Below are 21800 nucleotides of genomic sequence, written 5' to 3'. Positions count from 1 at the left end.
GTCATAAACAATGCCACACGGTGTACCAGGAGGAACTCCATGCAGCAGCCAGGCATCAGTGCAGCATCCTGTAGTGCAAACAAATCACTGGGCTGCTTGGACAGCAAAGGCATACAGCAAATTCCCATTCCATTCAGGAATCTGCAGGTAACTCAAACCCTCTTTTTTAGAGCTGAAATGTACTTTTTCCTCTGACAGGGGACCTGACCAGGCGCTGGAGTCCGACCTTACCAATGCATCGGGTTCCCTCCTCATTGGAGTGGTAGCCTCTGCTGCATGTCAGCATGTTCCTTTGGCAAGTGTAAGACCCAACAGTATTGATGCAGTTGAATCCTGGTTTACATGGCTCAGGGAGAGATGTGCATTCATTAATATCTGGTGAAGAAAATGAATTAGAATAGTGATAGAAGCTTCTTAACCTTTCTGGTCTGTTTTCTTCCACCTGTCACTTGTCTTCCTTCATTTCAATTTATTGTGCTACAAAGATAAGGCTGACAAAGGTCTGCTATGGTAACACTTTCAAATTCAATATGCAAGTATGGATATCTTCAAAAGGACAGCAGTGCTTAAATTAAATTCACAGCAGGAACTAAGGAAAACTACATGTGGTCAATATACACCCCTTGGACAGGCTAAAAGGAACAGGAGTTGGCCAGTGCTGCTGCACATTACAAACATATTGCTCGTCATGCTTACCAACACAGTTTCCCTCGGGGTCTTGTAAAAATCCATCCATGCAGCGCTGCTTTGACTCACAGTAGAATGATCCTTCAGTATTCTGACAAATGAAGTTTACCTTACAACTATGAGTTCCTCTCTCACATTCATCAATATCTGTTAACCAGATCAAAACACCAAGTTGTGGCTAGTTAAGCTGTAATTTTCAGTAGTCTTCATGACTAGTTAACTTCTAAGAAAGGAAGTTAGGAAGCATTATTTAAAGCAGACACCCAACATTGCCTTTGGGAAATCTGAGGTTTAGGCATGTGTGCTCTTGGACATCCACTTCAGCATAGGCTTCAGAATTTGCCAGGTCCTGCATCAAATCTGCTTCAGGTCCCTACTACTTTGTTCACAGCATCTCTTGCAAACCACAAATACTGAAACATCTGCAGTTTTAAAATTCTAAAGACCCAAATTGAAAGTAGGAATAAGGTACACATAATAAAACATGTACCACGCTCTTTCAAAAGCAAAATGGTCTCTTATATACCTTACATACCTCAGGAATTCCAGGCAGAACCCTACCTCTGCTGAATTTGGTACTATTAGGGAACCTCATTTGAACAGGGCTGGGATTTCACTGTCTACACAGGCACGTGTGTGTGTGTGTGTGTGTATATATATATATATGTGTACCTATGTACAGAGAGCAAACACTTACCCAACTCTGAAAATTATTCTGAAAAAAACCCTGAATGAGACGTAGTAATATTAGTAACAAATTTTGCTTTTTTTTCTTACTGTGCAGTCAGAGCTCAACACAGCTTTCTCATTTTTTATTACGTATATGAAATTATTTCTCAAATTATGTTCACCAACTTAATGCTTGCTTTCTAGGCACACTGAAAACACTTCCTGCAAGTTTCAAACTTATAAATGTACACCAACTGATCTGTGTGGAGTGACTGCAAGGATCAGCTAGTACAGTGGCACTGCTTCCATTTTCCATTTGAAGAAACCCCACCTAGGAGCAGACTTCAGCTATAAATATGTTCAAAACCTAGTTCCCATGAATATTTTCAAATGCTGCTTTAACATATGCCAGTTTCTGAGAACACTCCCTATGCTGAACATCTTTACTAGAAGATAAAGACAAATGGAGGAAACTCCACAATTGCGGAGCCCTACTCCTCCAGGCAGACAAGGGGAGAACGGCTGGCCCTTCTCTTTTGATTCTGACACCTCAGTTAAATGTCAAGGTCATCACCAGTCTCCCAGAAGGTACTATATTAATAAAGTCCTCTTACCATATTTATAGGCTGAAACAAAGAAAAACATGGAATTGAGTATTTCATAAACCTCTCAAAATTCAATAGTTATCTGTAGGCAATTTCACACAGACTTGTTTTGAAGTTTTAGACTTTCCTGTAACTCATTAATTTAAAGGCTACTTTAAAACAATTTGTAAGTTTTATAATCTAACTTTAAAACTAGTCAGCAATTTAGATTCGTAATAAATGTTAGATATTGAATCAGACAACAGGACAGGACAGTCATGAACAGCCTCAATAAACCAAAGTTTATTATGACAGCTCTACGTAAAGGGAGATTTCTGATCACTTCTATTTTATATCTTTATGTTATGTGTCAAGAGCGAAGTTCTTTCCTTAGGCATCTCTTACTCCAGCTGTCAGGAAACTTTGTGAAAAAAATTTAAATAACACTGATTTTTGCCCTGGAAGGCAGGGCCCCTGTCTCTTGCACACTCCTGGGCTGCAGAGCAACTTCTGCTGTGTTGCAACTGCTTCTCCATCAGACCTCTAGAGAGACCATGGAGAGGGAGATGAAGAATCGCTTCTTAACCCCGTGACCATTCCACATGTAAATAAATGCAGGCACACCTCCTAAACACAGGAAGGACTGGACCGAGCCAGCCCCATGATCCATTCAGGCTGTGATTCAGTGTTCAACAGCAAACAGTATCAGCCCCTTCAGAGAAAAGCAGAGCCAGGCAGAGGAGCCTAATAGGAATTCCTCCATCAGTGATCCCTCCCTCTCGAATGCCTTAAAACCAGGGTAAATCCCAATTCATAAGGTTTCACCCATTTTCCAAATAATTTAAGTTATCGCTAGAAACTATTTCAAGTAAGTGAATGTACAGAAGGGTCCTACCTATGAAGCCAAACTTTTCCATGATGATCAGCCTTTTTTACATACAACCCTGATATCACAGACCAGCAACAATAAAATGCTTTGCAATTCCTTTCCTTTCCAGTAACAGCAATTGCATCAGCTGAATGACACTTGTCTTACCAACGCATTCTCCATCCCTGAGTTCATAACCCGGCTGACAGCTCGATTCCTGGAGACATTTGAATGATCCCATCGTGTTGACACAGTACTCTCTCTGCTGGCAGGTGTGAGTATCTGTTACACACTCGTTAATGTCTACAAGAAATAGATAGAACAATTCAGTGCCTCATATGTATCAAGTGATCTGCCTCTTCCTGCTCTTTTGGAAGAAGTCAAAAGCTCAAGTGAAACCATTGTTTCCAAAAGAAAAGATTGAAAGATTTTTTTATTCCAGGATCTTTTGTTAACACAGAGTAATTCAGGAGACACAAATCACAGGGAGATTTCCTTCTCCTCCCCTCTTCCAAAACGTGCAGCAGATGGTGCAGGCGTTGAGGACAACGGATGGACAGAACTGATTATCAATCCTCTACCCACCCTGCATTTAATCAGCTTCTGGTGTACTGAAGAGAAACCTCCTGGACAACTGAATGAGAAAGTGATTAAGGCTCATTACTAGGTTTCCATAGCTCAGGCTGTGTATCAGTCCTGCTCCTTCATGCCAGGCAGACAGGAGCTGCAGGTGTGGAACTGCTGCAAGACTGGTACTGAAACTACCTGCCTCGATGAAGGTGGAGTCCTGCAACGTGCTTATTTCCTAAGGAATGCATTGTCAGAACTGGATACACAAGGATATACCGAGAGAAGAATCCTGAGGCTCAATAGAGTTTGTAAATTTGTATTTAAATCTTTAAAGAGGTCTGATTTCAGCAGGTGGAGTCGTAGAAAAGTTTTTTTTAAAAAAAAAATCACTTGCATACAAGATCGCGTAACATAGGACAGGAAAGGGAATTTGGAAAGGAACATGCCACACCTTTAAAATGACACGCATTGACAGGCTCGGGTGAAATAATCTCAAATTCAGGTTTTGCTTATTTTTATAATGAATGCTAGGAATAGCATGATGAGCAAATACTTGGCATCAACAACAAGGGGTAGAGACTTGGATGGGAAACTTTCTTGCCATTCTCCACAAAATCTTACATGTTCACAGTTCTATATAAAGCTAAGAATTATTTCTAGAACTAACAAAAGCCAAATGGCACCATAACCATTCTCAATCATCGGGTTTCTCTGCACATGAAGCTGTTTCCACGCTACAGAACAAAGCAAGCATTGTTTAAATCAGAGTTTCATTTTGGCTGTAGAACCCCATTCTCGGGTAAGTACAACATCAGATATATTACTTCCCCTGGTGGAGCAGGAAAACAGGAAAAGCCATTATAAAAGCTTTTTGCCTTGGAAAACGTGCCAGCTTGTTTCCTACCAAATGATGTGCACTGAGTTTTGCAAGACCAGTATGTCCACTTGGTGCTGTTTCACTTCTCATTTATTTGTGTTTGCTTTTTGTTTGCCATTACCATCCTTCACATGCTGCGTACTTGCTTTCCAAAGCCAGCTGATTAATCCACAGCAAGGCCACTGCCGTCAGCTGGATACCTTTCTGGCCTGGCCCATGCGATGTTTGAGTACTTCCACCAAGTGGCAGGCACTTGCCCACCCTGAAGATTTTACAGGGTTACGTCCTCCTAATGCTTGCACAGTTTCCCAGTTTCTACACATAAGAATGAAGGGTAAGCAGAAATATTCTCGTAAGTGGTCTTGGGGGTAAAAAACCCCCAAAACCAAAAAAAAACCCCAAACCCTCACATGCTGAGAAGAATGTGAGCTGCTGTGGTAGACCTCTCCCACTTGACCTGGTTCTTAAAATATTTGAGACTTTTTTTTTTTTCCTTAGAGAAAAATGGCTACAGATAGCCACTTAACAGTGTCCAAACCAGTGCAAGACTTTCTACTGGCTATACAACGGATCTGAGATTATCTTCTCTTGCAGACCACAAAAAGCCTTCTCATATAAACAAACTGTCAGCACCACGCTGCATCATGTGAACTTAAGTCAGCTCAGCACAATGTCAGAAGAGTCACTAGGAAGAAAGCATGTTTGTCTGAAATACTACCCAAATGAGGTTGGAAGAATTCCACCTGACTAGCAGATGCAAAGAGCAGGTTAAGATTTCACAGAGCAAAAATTATCTGATATAATTTCATGCTTTGTCTATATTTTTTGATTCAATTTTCAAATTTCTGCATACTTGAGAAAATACATAGAACTAACCAGAACGCATCTGAGGAAATTAAAATTACAGAAACTGGATGATTACATGCAGAATTTTTGCTTTCAATGAAAGTTTTGTGCACAAGTGATACATTGACGATCTCCAAAGCCTAATGATTGTGACCCAGGCTGAGATGTAAGGCTTGAACTACATGCCATGCAGTATGCAAAGCTCTGCTCTGTCCTATCCAACGTCAGGGCATGACTCTCCATCTCTGGTACCAGGCCGCCTGCCAGCCCACCAAAGTTCCCTTTTCACTTTATTAAACAGACATACTCTTTTTTTGTTCATTTTTCTAATTCCTAAATGGAATCCCACAAAATGGGATCTCAGAAGACTTGCGTCTTTCTCAGGAGTTCCCACCTGGCCGTGTCGCTGCTCTCACCATCAATGCCTGCTGCAAACCAGTGTCTCTTAGCATAAGTGTGAGGGTGGGAAGAGGCATCTTTGGGAACATGGTCCCCATTTGCACTGGGGCAGCACACAAGCTCCTGTGCTAGCTCTGTACCTAGTACCATTTTGCTCTACCATTACAGCACAAAGTAGTGGGAAGTGAGGACTGAATCCATTTTTATAAAACAGGACAATCTCTCCTTTATTCTTCCCTGTTGGTTATCCATAAAATCCAGAGTGCCCATAGCCCGTCTCTCTTCAGTAATGGAAGCCAACTCAACAAGTCAGTAAGATGCTTGACAGAGCACTAGGAAAAATATGGGTTATCTTTTCAGTTTGAAACAAAGTTAATTCCCAACAATGGGCCAGCTGTAGTCTTCATCCAACACAATTAAGGCTATGAGGTAGGGCATGATTATATTTATAAAAAAAACAGGAATAGGAGGAAAAACAGTTCAGTAATACAAGTCACAGTTAATTTTTTATAAATCTACCAGGTCTATGTGTGAGGCAACAACATTCCTCACTTTATGTCAGTATGTAATTGGGTAATCTCTCTTTTTGTCCCCTGGAATTGCTGTTGAAAACAGCAACGTATGCCTGATCCCTGAGCATCCCTGTTGCATCTAAGAAGCTGACAGTTTTGCAAAGGAATATCAACATATGCCTAGTGCTATTTATTTCAATACATACTTCAACATTAAAAATTAATTTTTAGGCACATTTCATAAAAATGTGAAATGCAGACTTTTGTCCTGCATCTGTAGTTTCTCGTGATTTTTTCTTCTCTTCCAACTACTTCAGCTCAATTTGTTTTATGCAAGACATCTGTTGAATGTAGACCTGTTATTTTGCAACCACCCATCCTGTGCTCACACATAGTCCCTATGGTTCAGCAATAAAATGAGCACTCGCTGCTCACTCTGGCAGGAGGGAAAATTTAGATGGGAGTAGGAAAGAAAGTAGCAAAGTAGTCTTCCACCAGTGTGCATGTGGGTGGTGGTAATGACTTTGCCTGAAAGTCACCAGGAAAAGCAATCCACATGAAAAATGTCCAACCTGGCTCTTATCTCTGGAGAACATGGAGTTTTCAAGCCTAACGACACTTTAATATCTATTCACAAAGTTACACAAAGCTGGTGTGTGCAAGCTATTTAAACAGCTGGTGACTCTTCATTGTGCACGGTTGGCTTTCAGGAATTCTGGAGACCTGCTCCTGAATGCACCTGGAATTACAAACTTCCACAGTTTGACTAAAGGAAATTCACCAGATAAGAGGTTATCAGCTGTTTTGTTGCTGTGCAAGGATTGTTCCTCTCATCCCTAAAATATGCAAAGATTAACATCATTAAAACAACACTAATTTGCAAACAAATTATCAAAGCCTTCCTCATGGTGTCTGAGGTAGCTCGAGATGGAGCACAAAAGCAGTTAAGCTGGGAACGGATACCTTAGGTGAATACGGCTGCAAAGAGGCAGTTGAACAAAACAGAAACCACAGTATGCTTGTGGCTTTCCCCTTTGACTAGAACAGTAGGAAAAATGTTAAATAGGGCAAATGTTCTCCAGGCACCACACACAGCGCAGAGCTGTACATGAGTAGGGAGAACGCAGACTACACCTATCCCAAAAGAAAGAGAAACTTCAAAGTCTTCTAGATTATTTACAAGGATATTTGTAAAAAACTGACTTGCATTAGAGAAATACAGAGGTTTGTTATTTAGTGAGGGAGAAGAGGATCTTTTAGCTTTACAAAAGAGAGTCCTATCTTTCATCTTATTAGCGATGCCTGAGGTTTATCTTATATCAGGCACAATAAAAGTCTGTTATAATGTCATGGGGTAGAGGACAGGAGAGGAAGAAAGTGCATAAAAGGATGCACTTGGCATCTTCCGCAGCACCTTCTGCCAAAGTTGCTGACAAACATGCATTAATTTTGTCTCAAAACACTCCTGGGAGCTGTAGAAAAGGACAGATATATTCCTACTGCATAGTACAGCAAAAACATCTGGGGACTAAATGGCCAGATTTTCAAAAGCCGAAAGCAAGGTGAGGCAGTTCCTTCAGCTGCTCACTTACCAGACCTTCTATTCAGAAGGGCGGTAGATGCAGCAGGCTCTGTGAAAGCCATGGAACACACCATGCAGGCTGCGGCCAATGGCAAATAACCATCTTCCATCTTGCAATCTGCTGGTTTCTCTGTAAAGGCATCCTTCCTTCCGGTGGTGTGGTCTCAGCCATTTAAACTAAATAATTTCATTAGTCTTCCATGCTGACCAGTATCTCTGATTTCAAAATAAATAATACTAATATAAAAAAAAAAAATCCAACTTTGAAAATTTAAGGGAAACCCAAAGATAGTAAATCATGTTTCTGCTCTAAACTATGACACTGTATATGCTTTCCTGCTCATGCCCTCATGCCATATGATGCTCATCAATAAGATGCCATCACAGAGCTTTAAAAGACAGGAAAAAAACCAAAGATGTGATGGTCAGAGAAACAAGTTATAACTGCAGGGAGAAAGACAGGGGCGGGAGACAAAGGCATTCACACATGACATGGTAGCCACAGGCACTGCTGCTTCCATTACTTGACCAGAGGTCTCTGGGTGCTCCGTTTTTCCAGGATATTACTGCTGCAGCTCATGTGCCTCCTAACCCAGCCTCGAGAAAAGCACCCCAAATAGAAACTATTTTGTAAGCTCAGGCCTCGGCTTTTTGAAGCAAATTAAATCCTCATAAATACACTTGTAAAAATAGATTGGTTTCTTATATGAACTTAAATAGCAAGGATGACACTGCAGAATTATGAAGCAATCTTCAACTTTTACACAAAGAAATTTGTGCCAGAATTGACAAAGGACTAATCTGAATTTTAAAATTCCATTACTTTGGAATCGATCTTTTCCACTGCCTGGACGTATGCAGATTTCTTGAGCTGTATTTATGAAGTTTTGTTGTTTCAGGGTGTCTGGGGATTTGGCAGTCCTGACACTGTCCAGAGAGATCAACTGCCATGTTTTCTTAGTCCAGTTTAATAGCCATCAATACTACTGTGGTCATCAAACCTATGAACTTTTATGTATGAACTTCTATGAACTTTTTGAGCAAAGTTATATATGTCCTGAGAATGTATTGCTAGGGAAAAAGCCAAATCGCATACAGCTCATGATGCTAAGTGGCTGAGCAAATGGCGCACATATGTTTTTACTAACTCATACTGACATGTCATATGCAAAGATGGCCAGAGCACCTTTTAGCACAAATGGTTTAAATGCATTGCAGAGCACGAAGAATTATGATGCTGTGGTGAACGGTTTATACCTATCATCTTACCAACACATTTTCTGTGCCTGTTGAGTATAAAGCCCCCTGCACAGATCACTCTGTGGCTGACACAGTAGAATGATCCCAATGTGTTCACACATAATCGTCCTCTGGAACAAGTGTGAGCACCTGTGAGGCACTCATCCAAAGCTGTATCAACATGTCACAACCCAAAGGGAAAAACAGAATTCTACTCAAACAGTTTCTGAAATAAAGCAACACTTCTTCCATGGTGGAGATCTCTAAATGAAGTGTGTTGGAGCTACTACATCAGCACCCTGCTGTAATATATAGTGTTACTCTGAAAGCAGGGCTGGAATAAACCCTTGGAGATCATCTAGTCCTTGCTTGCACCCCTACGCTTTTGTCGTTCCAGAAAGAGCCATTTGGAAAAACAGGCAGCCACACAGACGCAACCCACGCTCTTTGCGGGAAACCTGTTCCAGTGCGTCACCACCCTTACAATCAAATACCTACTTTAATGTAGATCATAAATGTCCCTTGCTACAATTTAAACTCACTACTTCCACTGACATTTCTGAATATTTTCCCCTCTTGTAGGAAAATGATTGCCTTGAAATGCCCCTTTTGATTCTGATGTTAATTAATCAAGTTATTTTCCACCGCACTTGAGTAAGCCATGCACAGTGAATATTTTATCTGGTGATATTAAATTGCCATTTTCTTCACACACTATCTGGAATTTCATGAAAATGATTTGTTATTCAATAAGATCTGAGATTAAGAGGGATGTGGATCGCTTGTGAGCAATTCTGAGCATCAGAAGCTTCTACTTGCATTTCACTGCTGGCTCTTATTGCTTCCGTACTTACAGATTTATAATTAAGATATGTCACAGGGCATTGCTTCCGACCCCCAAATCTTTCCTAGGCAAACACATCCTTTGTCACTACCCAAACATGTCCATTTAAAATTTATATAAATGTGAACGATCATGATGCAGCGTTGGAATTCACTGTTCATCGTTGCGCAGGCCTGAGCTTCAGTGTCAAGTGAAACACATGGAGCTGTAGCAGCTCACAACAGCACATTCTTCCTAGCAGTGAATCACAGAATCATAGAATCATTGAGGTTGGAAAAGGCCTTTAAGATCATCAAGGCCAACTGTTACCCTAACTCTGCCATCCCACCACTAATCCATGGCCCTAAGCACCTCGTCTGCCTGGCTTTTAAATACCTCCAGGGGTGGGGACTCCACCCGTTCCCTGGGCAGCCCCTTCCAGTGCTTGACAACCCTTTCAGGGAAGAAATTTTTCCTAATGTCCAATCTAAACCTCCCCCGGTGCAACTCGAGGCTCACTGAATTCAGGTTTTCAAGGCAAGGAGAAATAAAACCAAATAAAAGAGGTGACCAGGCAGAGCTGTGGTTTTGAAGGGGCTCCTCGGGACAGCAAATATGCTCACATGCTGCTAGCTGCTCCCACTCTCAGGAAGAAAAGCTGTGTGTCAATAGCTGAGTAGACAAACCTTGGAGAGGATCAGTAGTGGGAAGAGAAACCAAGAGGGCTGAAAAAGAGCCTGGGATGTCAGAGGAAAAGAGCACAAATGCAGGCTTGCCTTCACCTGAAGTCCCCAGGTAACAGGCACGCTGGATAGACGTGCTTCAGGAGTTATCTGTGAAGCAGATCTGGTGGTCCTTCTGGCAAATGGTCTCTGTACTGCCACTTGCAATTCACAACACTGAAAATAAGGAACCCTTAGAGAACCACCTAGGGGTATGAGATTAATGAGATCTATACAGAAGTGTTTTAGCCATGTCTCTGTGGTGAACCCAAACCACTTACCTTCACAAGAAATCCCATCAGCCATGATAGTATATCCAGACAAACAAGAGCATACAACATTTCCCTCTGCGATATTGCAGATGTGCTTGCAGGGGCCATTATCTATACAAAGCAAAATTGCAAAATACATTAGCATTCACAGCACAGATCAGGTGAAGTTACAAACCTCCAGGTCATTCAAATCTAATCCCAGTTTAAGCAATAGGGAATGCAGTTTGTAAACAATCTGTCCAGACAGCCCTAATCACCACCTACAACCCCCCTATTACAGGGAAAGACACCTGTGTCACACCTACCTGTACTGTTACCATTATGCTGCACAGCTGCATTGCTTACCTTAAACTAAGCAGCAGGTGTGTAATAACCCTGAAATCAGAGTATAGCCTCAAATTACCTCCTCAGGTTTCCCCTGACAATTCCTCAGCTTTATGCCAGAGGTAACAAATTAAGGATGTGCACTGGTGAAGGGACGTGTGGAATTTTATTCAGGCTCTCTAAACATTCGTCACTTGTCTGCATCTGCAGTTTACACCTCCAACATACCTTTACACTTATCCTGCTCTTCTTGTAAGGACATGATGAGAAGAGGCTGAGAAGGAGAGGCTGCTGGAGGGATGGTGGCTTCTGCTTCCAGCCTTGTCACCTGTCCTCTGTCGGGATCTGTAAGGCAAGGGAGGCAGAGATGGATCAGGGACAGCATCACCTCCACCAGGCACCCCACAGCAAGGGTCCTGGTCCCATTCATCCTGCTCCATCCTGGTTTGTAGGAGGAAACATTTTGGTGACCTGGGCAACTGTCTATGTAAGGAGGTGAACAGTCAGTTTTGGAAGCTGCCATCTGTTTGAGATGAACAACTGTCCAACAGCACGCAGACACAGAGTGCTGCCTGCTAATGGAGATGCTCACGAACGTCATGGGTACAGATCGGGGAGCTTGGCTGAAAACAACTTCTGTAGAGTAAAATACTGCAATAATTGAAGAATCAAACAAGGTGTTAATTCTATTTTTATTAAATGCTGCTATGTTGTAAAGACAGTGGCTGCCTTTCATTTGGTGTATGATGAAAAAAAAGCAGAACCCAAAACAAGCCCTTGTACACCCTATTTCAACACAGATGAAAAGCAGACACCTTTACAAGCCCAGGACATGACCGACTTTTACAGAGCCAAGTGGAAAATATGACAGCTTCTATCTGTCATTGGGACTGTCAACAAACAGTAACATTAAAGGTATCAGAATAGCTAAAAAAAAAAAAAAGTCTCTGTTACATCAATAAGAGTAATCCACTTTATCAATACCATCAAAACGGAAGCCTAAATCCATATGGCTATATCCTTCCTTAAGAGGGGTGTGTCCTATTCCTATTGATTTAAGTTCAAGCATCACCTGGAGCAAAGTGCGAGCAACCAAACAATGACAGCATTAAATGACGAAGTGTGACTGCAATACAGGTTTGGGGTATGGGAAGAGCGATTTCATTTAAAAAAAAAAAAAAAAAAAAAAAAAAAAAAAGAAATCACAGACATACAACAGGCTACAACACAGAGAGAAATACAAGATGCCTGCTTGTGGCATAGCCTGAATGATTTCCCCAGAAAGAGAGCAGAGAAGTGAGAAGAAGCTGTTGAAGTTTCATCAATGTATGCTTTCTCCTTGCCTCACAGAGCCACTGCAAGGACATCACTTCTTCCAAGCCTCATGAAAAAGTGTGACACGTTTTAAAAACCAAAAGTGCAATACAAAAACATTCACAGTCCAGCAAAGAGCAGGAAATGTACTGGGGCAGGTACAAATACAAAAGCAGTAAAGCTAATCATGGGAGTAAATGTTACCAACAGTATGAGACTGAAAGGTGTCTGGTGTGGGTCTCCATCCACAGGCCACATGAGAGAGATGTGCACACACAGAGGAAAAATGAGAAATAAAAGGCCAGGTAGAGCACAGGCTGTTTAGCCACACGTAGCAAGTGGGGTGTCCTGCCCTGCTGTGTCCCTCACCCAGCCTTTCATTTGACCCAGGATTCCATGACAACAGCAGCAGCCCTTCCTCACCTCACTCTCCCTGCATGTCTCCAATGCCTCTTGCACAGTCCCCTGCCTCAACTGAGTTCTGCAAATCCCTCTGCACCTCTTGGCACAGCCATAAGCACTGCAGTCTTGCAGATCTGCCAAGAATACTGACTACCCAGATCCAAGATGTGTTAACGCAAACCTGCACTTCAACGGAGTTAGTAATGGGAGAAGCTAAGCAAAGCAAAGCAAAACCACACATAAGCTCCAGGTGAACAATCAAGCCAAATTTTGCAGTGCTAAAATAAGAACCTTTTTCTCTCCCTCTTTTGAATTAGGCTCCTTCCCCAGAATCTTAAATATAAACAACAGAGCAGGTGGCTGCCACAGAAACAGTCAAACACATCACTGATGTAAGCGCTGTAACATCACGTTGAGAAGAATGACATAATGAATGCTCATTGTTTGGCTTGGGCAGAAAGTCTAAGGAATTCTGTCATTGGATGGCAACACTTGTTTTGCTTGTTAAATAACTGAAAGCACTTGTAACTAATGTAAGGTTTCAGCTTATTTGGGTTATCTGATTTGAAATCTTGCCATTGGAGAACTCCAGACACCAAAACAATTACAACACAACAGACTTTCTTTTCAAGACTTCCACCACACTAGATGGATTTAGATTTTGTATCACTGAAAGATGTTAATGATTCTAGATAAAAATCAAAGTTCAGGAAGCAACACTATCTGTCTGAACTGAGCAGTTTATCTAAAGGAAAGCTGACACTGAAATACAAAATTACTCTAAGAAAAGGTATTTCAGTAACAATCTTTACAAATCATCTTCTGAAAAGTGAAAACAGCCTTGATTTGAATAATTTAAAAACCACCCTGATCTCACACTATCAACAGACAAAACTGAGGCATAATTAAGTTCCCTAAATGGTTGCTTTTCTTTACATTATTAACCTGTCCAATTTCCACAGAAAAAGTCCATGCATCAGTACCCGTAAAAAACCTCACAGAAACTACAGAGAAACTAAAGAAAAGCTTCGTAGATCAATGCTGGTGGCACAGACACCATCATTCATGGTGTTTCCTGCCCGTTTTCTCACCTGGAGAGCAGCTGGTTCCATCATCTTGCAAAGTGAATTCTGGAAAACACGAACACTTGTAGGACCCCACAGTGTTTACACACAAATGCTGACAAAGTTCCCCACCATAGAGAAGGCATTCATCCAAGTCATCTCCAGGCAGGTTATTTGACAGTTCAGCTTCGTTGCTGATGGACAAAGCTTCATTGTGATCTTCCATCTCTGAAACTACAACAGAACACCACTTGTGGGTTCTCCAGAAGGTGTTTTGGCATTAGGACTGTACAGTATGGAGCTTTTGCTCACACAAACTCCAGATACAGTCAAAGGTACCCAGACCAGTTATTCTAAGGACAAGAGAAAACGAACCCATCCTGAAAATAAGGTCCACTACCTCCTTCCGCAGGGCTGGTGGGACAGACGTTTTACAGGAGCTGCTGACAAAAAAAGGTGACCCTGGGAGGTCACACGCTCGCCTTTCACTCTGACTACTAACATCGCCGCTATTGTTATTTGAACTAAGGTACCACATTGAAGCCCCAGCTGGAACTGGCCCCACTGAAGAACCACACGAGATTTCTAATTTCAGGAGAAAAAGTTATCCAGTTGGTTTGCAAACTCATTTCAACACCGCTATTAATTTATTGGCTACTTCTCTAGCTAGCATTACAAACTTTATGGGAGCCACTTAATAGTAACGTGGCTATCTTACCTACTGCTTTTAAACACTGGCAAAGGCTCGATCCTCTTAATTTCCTGACCAAGTCTGACAAGACTTTCTGCAATACTAAAATTAATTATTCTGCGAGTTTCACAGTCAGCTTTTCTTAAACACATATATGCAAACTTCCTTGCCCAATAAGGTCTCATCTAGGTCGAAATAAACCCTTACATTTGTTGACGAGAGAAAATACATGTTTAGTTCATGAGATGAAAATGGACAAAAATTGAACCCTATCATATGCAGGAGGTAACCATGCAACTCAGGCATGTACAATAGGAAATCTATTCCCAGGACGTTTCACTGGTATCATAACCCATGGGCCTACTTTGTCTGGAAAAACTCATAATTTGCTTTACACAGAGCTTCTGCTAAAAGACAAGACCAGCTTCACCTTTGCTTCTTACCAACAGCTAGTGGCAGGTCTCTGTACTATGTGACTCGGGAGAAAGCTTAAAACTGCAAACTACAAAAGAAGGTATGTTTTGAGGATCAGAAACACCTACTTTTTTTTTTTTTACTTTTTCAAAACTGTTTTAAGAACAAGAGGGTCTACATCTGATCTGAGAGGGAAGGCAACCGTGCTCCTGTAGCATTAATCCTTCCAGCACCTCCCCATATGACCGTGTGAGGCGAAAACCTCATCTGCAATGTTTTCAAATCATACATGGACACTTACCCTTCTCAGGTGTCACTGTTGGCAAAGGTTCAGGATGCCTTTTTATTTCTGGATGGATAAAGTGATCGCCCCCTTCACAACAGGACAGCATCACATGACTGCAGGGGTAGCCCAGATTTATGTTGGACTCACAGGTTTTCCCCTCACTCCTTAATCGCAGGCCCAGATTACAGCAATCGCAGCATTGCTGCAAAAGGAGGAGACTATCAGCAACAAGGATTTAATACAGCCCATTTCAGGGATGAGTCTGCACATGCACCTGGAACTGATCTGCACTTTCTCTGACAGTGGAGCATCTGGAAAAGCACTTAGAGTTTAGACAGTTGTAAACATCAAAGCTTTACTTGTGCTTGGTTTAGGCATCCCTGCACAAATGGGTCAACTACAACCAGGCGAAACACAAACTCTTGCTGTGATGACGATTTCAGCAACTTTGCATGCAAGGAAGTCATGGTGCCGCAGATCACTTCTTCCCAGCTCTTGCACACAGCCATTGCTTTGTATATAGTATATTATAAACAAAATAATACAGATCTAGATCTCTGTGCATTAGATCTCAACACATGGTTTGCTGTTGAAGCAACGTGAAAGGAATTGTAAATATCTTGCGTGGATGTGAGGATCAGCAGCAGCATCTGATCTCTGTCAGTGTGTCAGTAAAGACTCTTTCCTCTATGCACCACAGTCTTGCAAACCCACTGTGCCCCTTAATTACCTGACTGTCCTGGGCAGCATCCCACTGAGAGTGGCTAGAGAAAGGCCAGGGTATATTTTATTAGCTATTTGCGTGCCTTTTCTTTCCTGACTGCATCTAACAGTGGCTTTACTGACAGGTTGACGCAATGGGGCATCCCTGAAATGTAGTCTCTCTTGCAGTCTCCTCTGCTGCAGGTGGCAGATAAGAACTGTGTCGTGCTTCACTTGGTCACATACAAATCTACTGAACAGTCAGGCCACAAAAATACATCAGATAAATTATACCAAATTCAAAAAGTCCACACCGCATAGGCACAAGAAAGCTGAGGAGTTGTAAGTCTGCTACAGACACATACAGGGGCCATATGTGAATTAAAGATGCCTGTCTGGATGTAAATGCAAGTGTCCTGACATCCCTTTTATTTTTATATATATATATATATATTTACATATATTTAGGTGCTCTCACTGACAGAATGGTTATAAAATGCAGTCTCCTTCCCTCTGCAACTCCTTTGATAGGCAAGCCATCCAGCCCAGCAGCACTCATTTATAGTTTGCAGCTACACTGCAAGAGCAACTCTGAACCAAGAGAAGTTATTTCAGTCTACACAAATATGCAGTCTATGAAAAGGCATCAGACACATAAAACGAAGGTCTATTCAAACTGGCACCAGTTACCTATGTCAACAGAAAGTCCAAGGACAGAACATCAGAAAACTTAACTAAGCTCCCACTTCCCAGGAGAGAGATCTCTGACCTGAGGAGAGTGAATAAGGGCAGCAGCGTTGTAAGGGTTGGAGGCAGTATGGAAACGGAAAGGACTCACATTTCATGATTAGCAATCCTAGACTGGCATTCACGTTAAACCAGAGTCTGTCTCCACTAGGGAGACAGGAAAATTTTCCACTAACAGCTCCATCTGCAAGAAACTCTTCTGCCGAGCCACCTTTTTCAAGATTCAAACACTGTAGGGTTTCTTGGACATTTCACATGCCATATGCACCCCTTGCATCTTCAGCCCAGTACCTACGACTACAGCTCGTGTTTTATGTCCCCGCTTTCTAATCTGAGAAGTCCCCAAACATCATAAATAGTAGATGTTATTCACATTTGCAAATAGGCACAACCATAAAGAATTGACTTTATGTGCCCAAACACATGCTTGTGAAAAGTTTACAGTACCGGTCCTGAAGATGCTGAATGATTTTTGATACTTAAAGGGGCTATATCATCTTTTCAAAAGAAGTATTAAAAATGAAAAGTCTAACTATAATTGATTGTGGTCATGCTAGAAAAGAGAAAAATTCTCTGTTTTCATCCTCCCCAAATCCAGAATCTTCAAGTTCAACATTTTATCAAAGGGAAAACTCTACTTGCTGTAAGTATTTTTAGTTTTGGTACAATTTTTTCAGCTTCAATATGCAAAATAAAAGAAGTTAAGGATAATACATGTTTTTACTAAAGTGCTGTAAAATATTGGAATATTTGCCTTGAATAATATGGCTTTCTCAGTCATCGTTTTGATTCACAATTTATCCCATGCGCAGGCATCACAGAGAGGATTAAATCAGTCACACACTTTTGGGCTCACATATTTTCCAGATGAATACAGATGTCTCATTTTCCAGTGGCAAAACTTGTTTGTCACAAAGTTCCTTCTAAAATGTAAAAACTTGAGCGTCTTGATCTTCTATTAGCTATCTTTTGAACTTCACTGGAATTCTACAACTGATTTAATAACAAATATGACTATTTTTACATTGACATTGAGAAACATGCCTTGAGAACCACTGTTTTATTCACAGCTTTCTATTTTCCTCTCAAAATATCTTCCCTGGAATGCAGCATAATTGGATTTACCACAATGGCTTCTCCATCCACTAGCAAAAAGCCCCTAAGCACGTGCTTTTTGTCTTACAGTAAATAACAGGTAAAATCAGCCTAAGATTAAGTTGTATTGAAGACAAGCTGAATACCTGGATCTAAAGAACTGGCACTGCCGCATTCATCTCGAAGCAAAAGTTAAGGACCCCGCATCTAAAATGCCTGAAGACATGTTTGTTACCTGGAAGTAAACCCCCTAGCTTTTGGCAGGACAGCATAAACATCCTGCAGAGTCTTTGGGGCAACAGATTCATCCTTCCACATTCCAGACAAACTTCTTTATGACACCCAGACACAGCAGTCACTAACAGCAGAGCAGTTCAGGGGAAACACTGCCCTTCACCATCAGTATTTTCTGCAAGGTCACGTCTGAAAGAACATTTAACTGTAGTATAATTAGAAAGCCTTTCTTAAAGTCCCAACAGTCTCAATATGAATATTTTTATTATTTTTTTCAAGCAGTAGCTGCATAACTTAGGAGCTAAAGAAGAGGGCAAAGCTGCTCCTGCGATAATTTTACCATTTCAGATGGTTTCTCTTGAAGGAAAGCATTACACTGGAACAAGCAGCTGTTCCACAAGTACTGTGCAACTTGTTTCAGTTCAGACAGGAACGATGAAGTTTTCCCTCTCCACCTCCTCCTGAGGAATGGCATGTGTGATAAGACTTACTCTACAGCTTGTGCTCTGTCTGGCATGCAAAAGACCCATGGTGGAAACCTAAAATAATAACTCTGTCACACTTCAGAAATATTAATGTCTGCTCCCAAGTGCACAAATTCTTTTTTTATTCTAATGGTAGACTCCAAACCCAAGTAAATAATAGTTCTGAAAATGACAAATTGGCATAGCTAATTAAACTTTAAACTCTGCAGTAGACATCCATGTATTTTGCTTTTCCAGTGAATAATTATCTGCAAGAATCACCGAGGTATAAGAACAGACAGAACTAATCAGTTCCCTGCTGAGACAACGGAAGCTGCACTTAAGCTTAGATATAGCTATGTAAATTATTATCAGAGTGAAATGAATTCTGAAATGCACCCTTCTGGTAAAAACAAGGCAAGTGAGCAAGCAAGATGCTGAATCTTCAAACTGGTTTAAATTGGTTTGGCTCCACTGATTCTCATAAAGCAAATCTCATTTATACAAGCTGAGGCTGTGGTTCGTGATTTGTGATTTGAACCATTCATAAATGGTCTGCCTTTATTTATGAACAAAAGCTGCCATCATCATTAAAATGCTTGTTCCTCTAGTCCATTGTTTTGTTTAACAGAGAAATGAGGCTGCAATTCAACACTGTAGCCAACCAAACTGTTCAGGAATGGGTATCACATTGTATCTTCGATTAAGTTTTGCCCTATCATTTTCTAAATTCTTCTACACCATAGATATAAAAACTAAAATGGTCCTTTCAGCTACTTCCAAAGCGAGGAAGCAAGAGTAATAACAGCAAGTTAAATCTTTGAAATGGAGATGGAAATAATTCAAAACAACATTACTGTGAAGTTTTAAAAGGGGCTGCAATACCAGGCAATTGAAACCTAAAAGCAAACAGCGTAATTTCCCTGCCACATTCCTGCAACTTTATAATTAATTCTGCTCCATAATAATGTATGAATAAATTACTGCTAAATGCAGGAAATAAGGACACCTCATATTTGGAACAAAACTTATAGAGGCATCAGAGCAACTTACCTTATATGACGATCCTGCACAGGGATCGCTTTCCTCCAGTCCACACACATCTCCTTCCTTGGCGGCAATCATGCCAGCCAGGCAGCTGTTTTCCTTTACGGTGGAGACGCAACACTGCTTCTGAGCAATTCTGCAAAGCATCATTGGAGGGAAAGCATTCACTGACTTTGAGAAGACATCAGGATGGGATGCAAAAAACCCCAGACCTATTGGATTCACGATACATTCCACAGATTTGGTCCCTCTTTGACACGAGTGTTGCTACTAGTATAATACAGATGGCACCCACTGGCCTTTACAGGATGTCTTTTTTTTCTCATTTCTAGTAAGAAGTTGTAGTGATAAATGCTCAGGAAGTCTTGTGTTTAGGTCACTGCCTCTCAAAGTCTGGTCACCAATATCCCTTACAGCTCATCTGTCTTTGTGCAACAGTCCCTCTTCCCCATGTTTCACTTCTCCAAAGTCTTCAGAAGGTTTCACAAACAGAAAACAGACAGAAACCTTCTTCCCTGCTAAGTGGGGAAAGGGAAATGCACCCGTACGCGCTTACTTACTTCTTCACCAACCAGAGGACCGAAGCTCTGGACAGGACTTAAGGAAAGCTTCACATCACAAAACCCCTATAAACTCTCCTTTATAGCCCCACAGATTGTAACCCAGAATTTAAGCTTTCCTCTAACTTTGGCCATCAAAGAGAAGGTTATGGGTGACTTGATCACTGTATAGGAATTAATTTGGGAACATACATTTCCTATATATGGCTCTTCAAATCAAGCATTTTAACGAGATTCACTGAAGGTTGAAATGAAACAGATTAAAAATCTAAATGGCAAATTCCTAAATGCAATTTAATAGATATTCATTGAAATGATAAAATACTCTTCCCCGCTATTTTAAAGTCTATAGTACTGCCCTGCCCCTTCAAAGAGGTATCTGCTTCTTTCATTCATATACAAAAGAGCAGACGAAATGACATAGCCCCTTTGGCTTTGCTCCGTGAGCCATCTCTCAATCCATGCAGCGTGGAAGCAGCAGCACCCCAGGAGGGATCGGTGTGTGGGCCTGGGATAGGAAAGGGTCCCTATGATGGGGAAGGGTGAGGACTGAGAGCTGCAGGCCACAAGAATTCTCCCGAGGGGGTTATGATGAGTACGTGACCTGTAGATGGGGCATATGTGACACAGACAAACACGTTAAAACTCAGATGAAATAATGTATTATGTTATGAGTAAGGGTAAATCTCTGTTCTGGACAGATTAGGTGGCATGAAGGAATTAAGCAAAGTTTATCTTTTTCCAAGAATAACCTTGATGTCTAACTATCTTTTGCTGATGCACTGTCACAGGGCATACTGCCTTACGGGGTACCCTGGTGACGATGAAGGGGAGGTTGATGTATTTTAACAGCCAGTGCCTCATAGCAAAGCAATTCTCCTGCAACAAAAATATTTGCAAGTAAACAACTTTTGTCAGTCAGATATCATTATTACTGCAATAAAATACAGTTGTCCTAGGAAACAAAACCTTTTCTTTTCTGAGAAGATTGTATTTCCAAGTCACAGCTTTCATCCTAATGCTTCAATTAAAAAAAGAAAACAAAAACACAATAAAAAGGAAAGTGATAATGTCTTTATAAAAAAGTCTCTTATGTCAGTAGAAACCAGCCAGTGACAGCCACTTGGCCACTTTCCCAATACCAATGGCCTGTTGTGTCAGCTTTACATTAATATTTTTAAGCTGGGCAGCATAAGCGAGGAAGCAGTGGTTTGGGTTTGATTACAGGAAGGGGATTACCACCTCCAGGCGCTTTGTTTTCAGGGAAGTTAGTTTTCTAATCCAGTGTTAATTGCCGACTGGAGAAAGACAATTTTTTGAGCCATGAATGGTTATTACCCAAATATATTCAAGTACCAGTAATTCAGCTATTATCGCTTACATAAGACATCCAAAATTTCATTAAAAAAATTTTTAAAAACCCAAACTGAAAGATATTATTGTTTGTAGAAATGACAAATTGCTACAAGAAGCATTTTTATACGTGCGAAGTGTTTACCGTATTAAACCACTGAAATCTCTATAGATTCACATTATTCTGAAGTATGACATTTAGCCATGAGAAATTCCTTTCACGTGTGAAATACAGAGTAGAAACAGTATTGTCTGGAGCACTGGAGTATCACTGGCCATTTCTTCTTTTTGTATTTCTTTAACTATCAGCACAGCTCAGTTTCAGCTATTCTAATATCAGAAAATTAATTGGGAACAGTGTTAACCACATTCTCTTGTTTCTCCTTCACAAACCTACTCTTCACAGATCAGATAAATGAGTTGGTGCTTCAAAGCAGATTCTGAACATTTCTG

The 21800-nt window shown here is 41.0% G+C and overlaps 1 protein-coding gene across 1 annotated transcript in view; it reads right to left on the bottom strand.

The window, feature by feature from the left end:
• Positions 1–21800, bottom strand: part of FBLN2 (fibulin 2) — an 82107-nt gene that overhangs the window by 12595 nt on the left and 47712 nt on the right. The window contains exons 3-10 of the mRNA XM_035892228.1: positions 19441–19570; positions 15161–15347; positions 13782–13988; positions 11203–11319; positions 10660–10761; positions 2977–3111; positions 697–834; positions 232–375 (exon numbers count right to left, since the gene is read on the bottom strand). Coding sequence (XP_035748121.1) covers positions 232–375; positions 697–834; positions 2977–3111; positions 10660–10761; positions 11203–11319; positions 13782–13988; positions 15161–15347; positions 19441–19570 — 1160 coding nt within the window. The remainder of the gene's footprint in view (positions 1–231; positions 376–696; positions 835–2976; positions 3112–10659; positions 10762–11202; positions 11320–13781; positions 13989–15160; positions 15348–19440; positions 19571–21800) is intronic.

Source organism: Egretta garzetta, unplaced genomic scaffold (assembly GCF_000687185.1).
Source record: "Egretta garzetta isolate BGI_Z169 unplaced genomic scaffold, ASM68718v1 scaffold553, whole genome shotgun sequence".
Classification (NCBI taxonomy): domain Eukaryota; kingdom Metazoa; phylum Chordata; class Aves; order Pelecaniformes; family Ardeidae; genus Egretta; species Egretta garzetta.
This window is presented reverse-complemented; position numbering and strand designations above follow the sequence as displayed.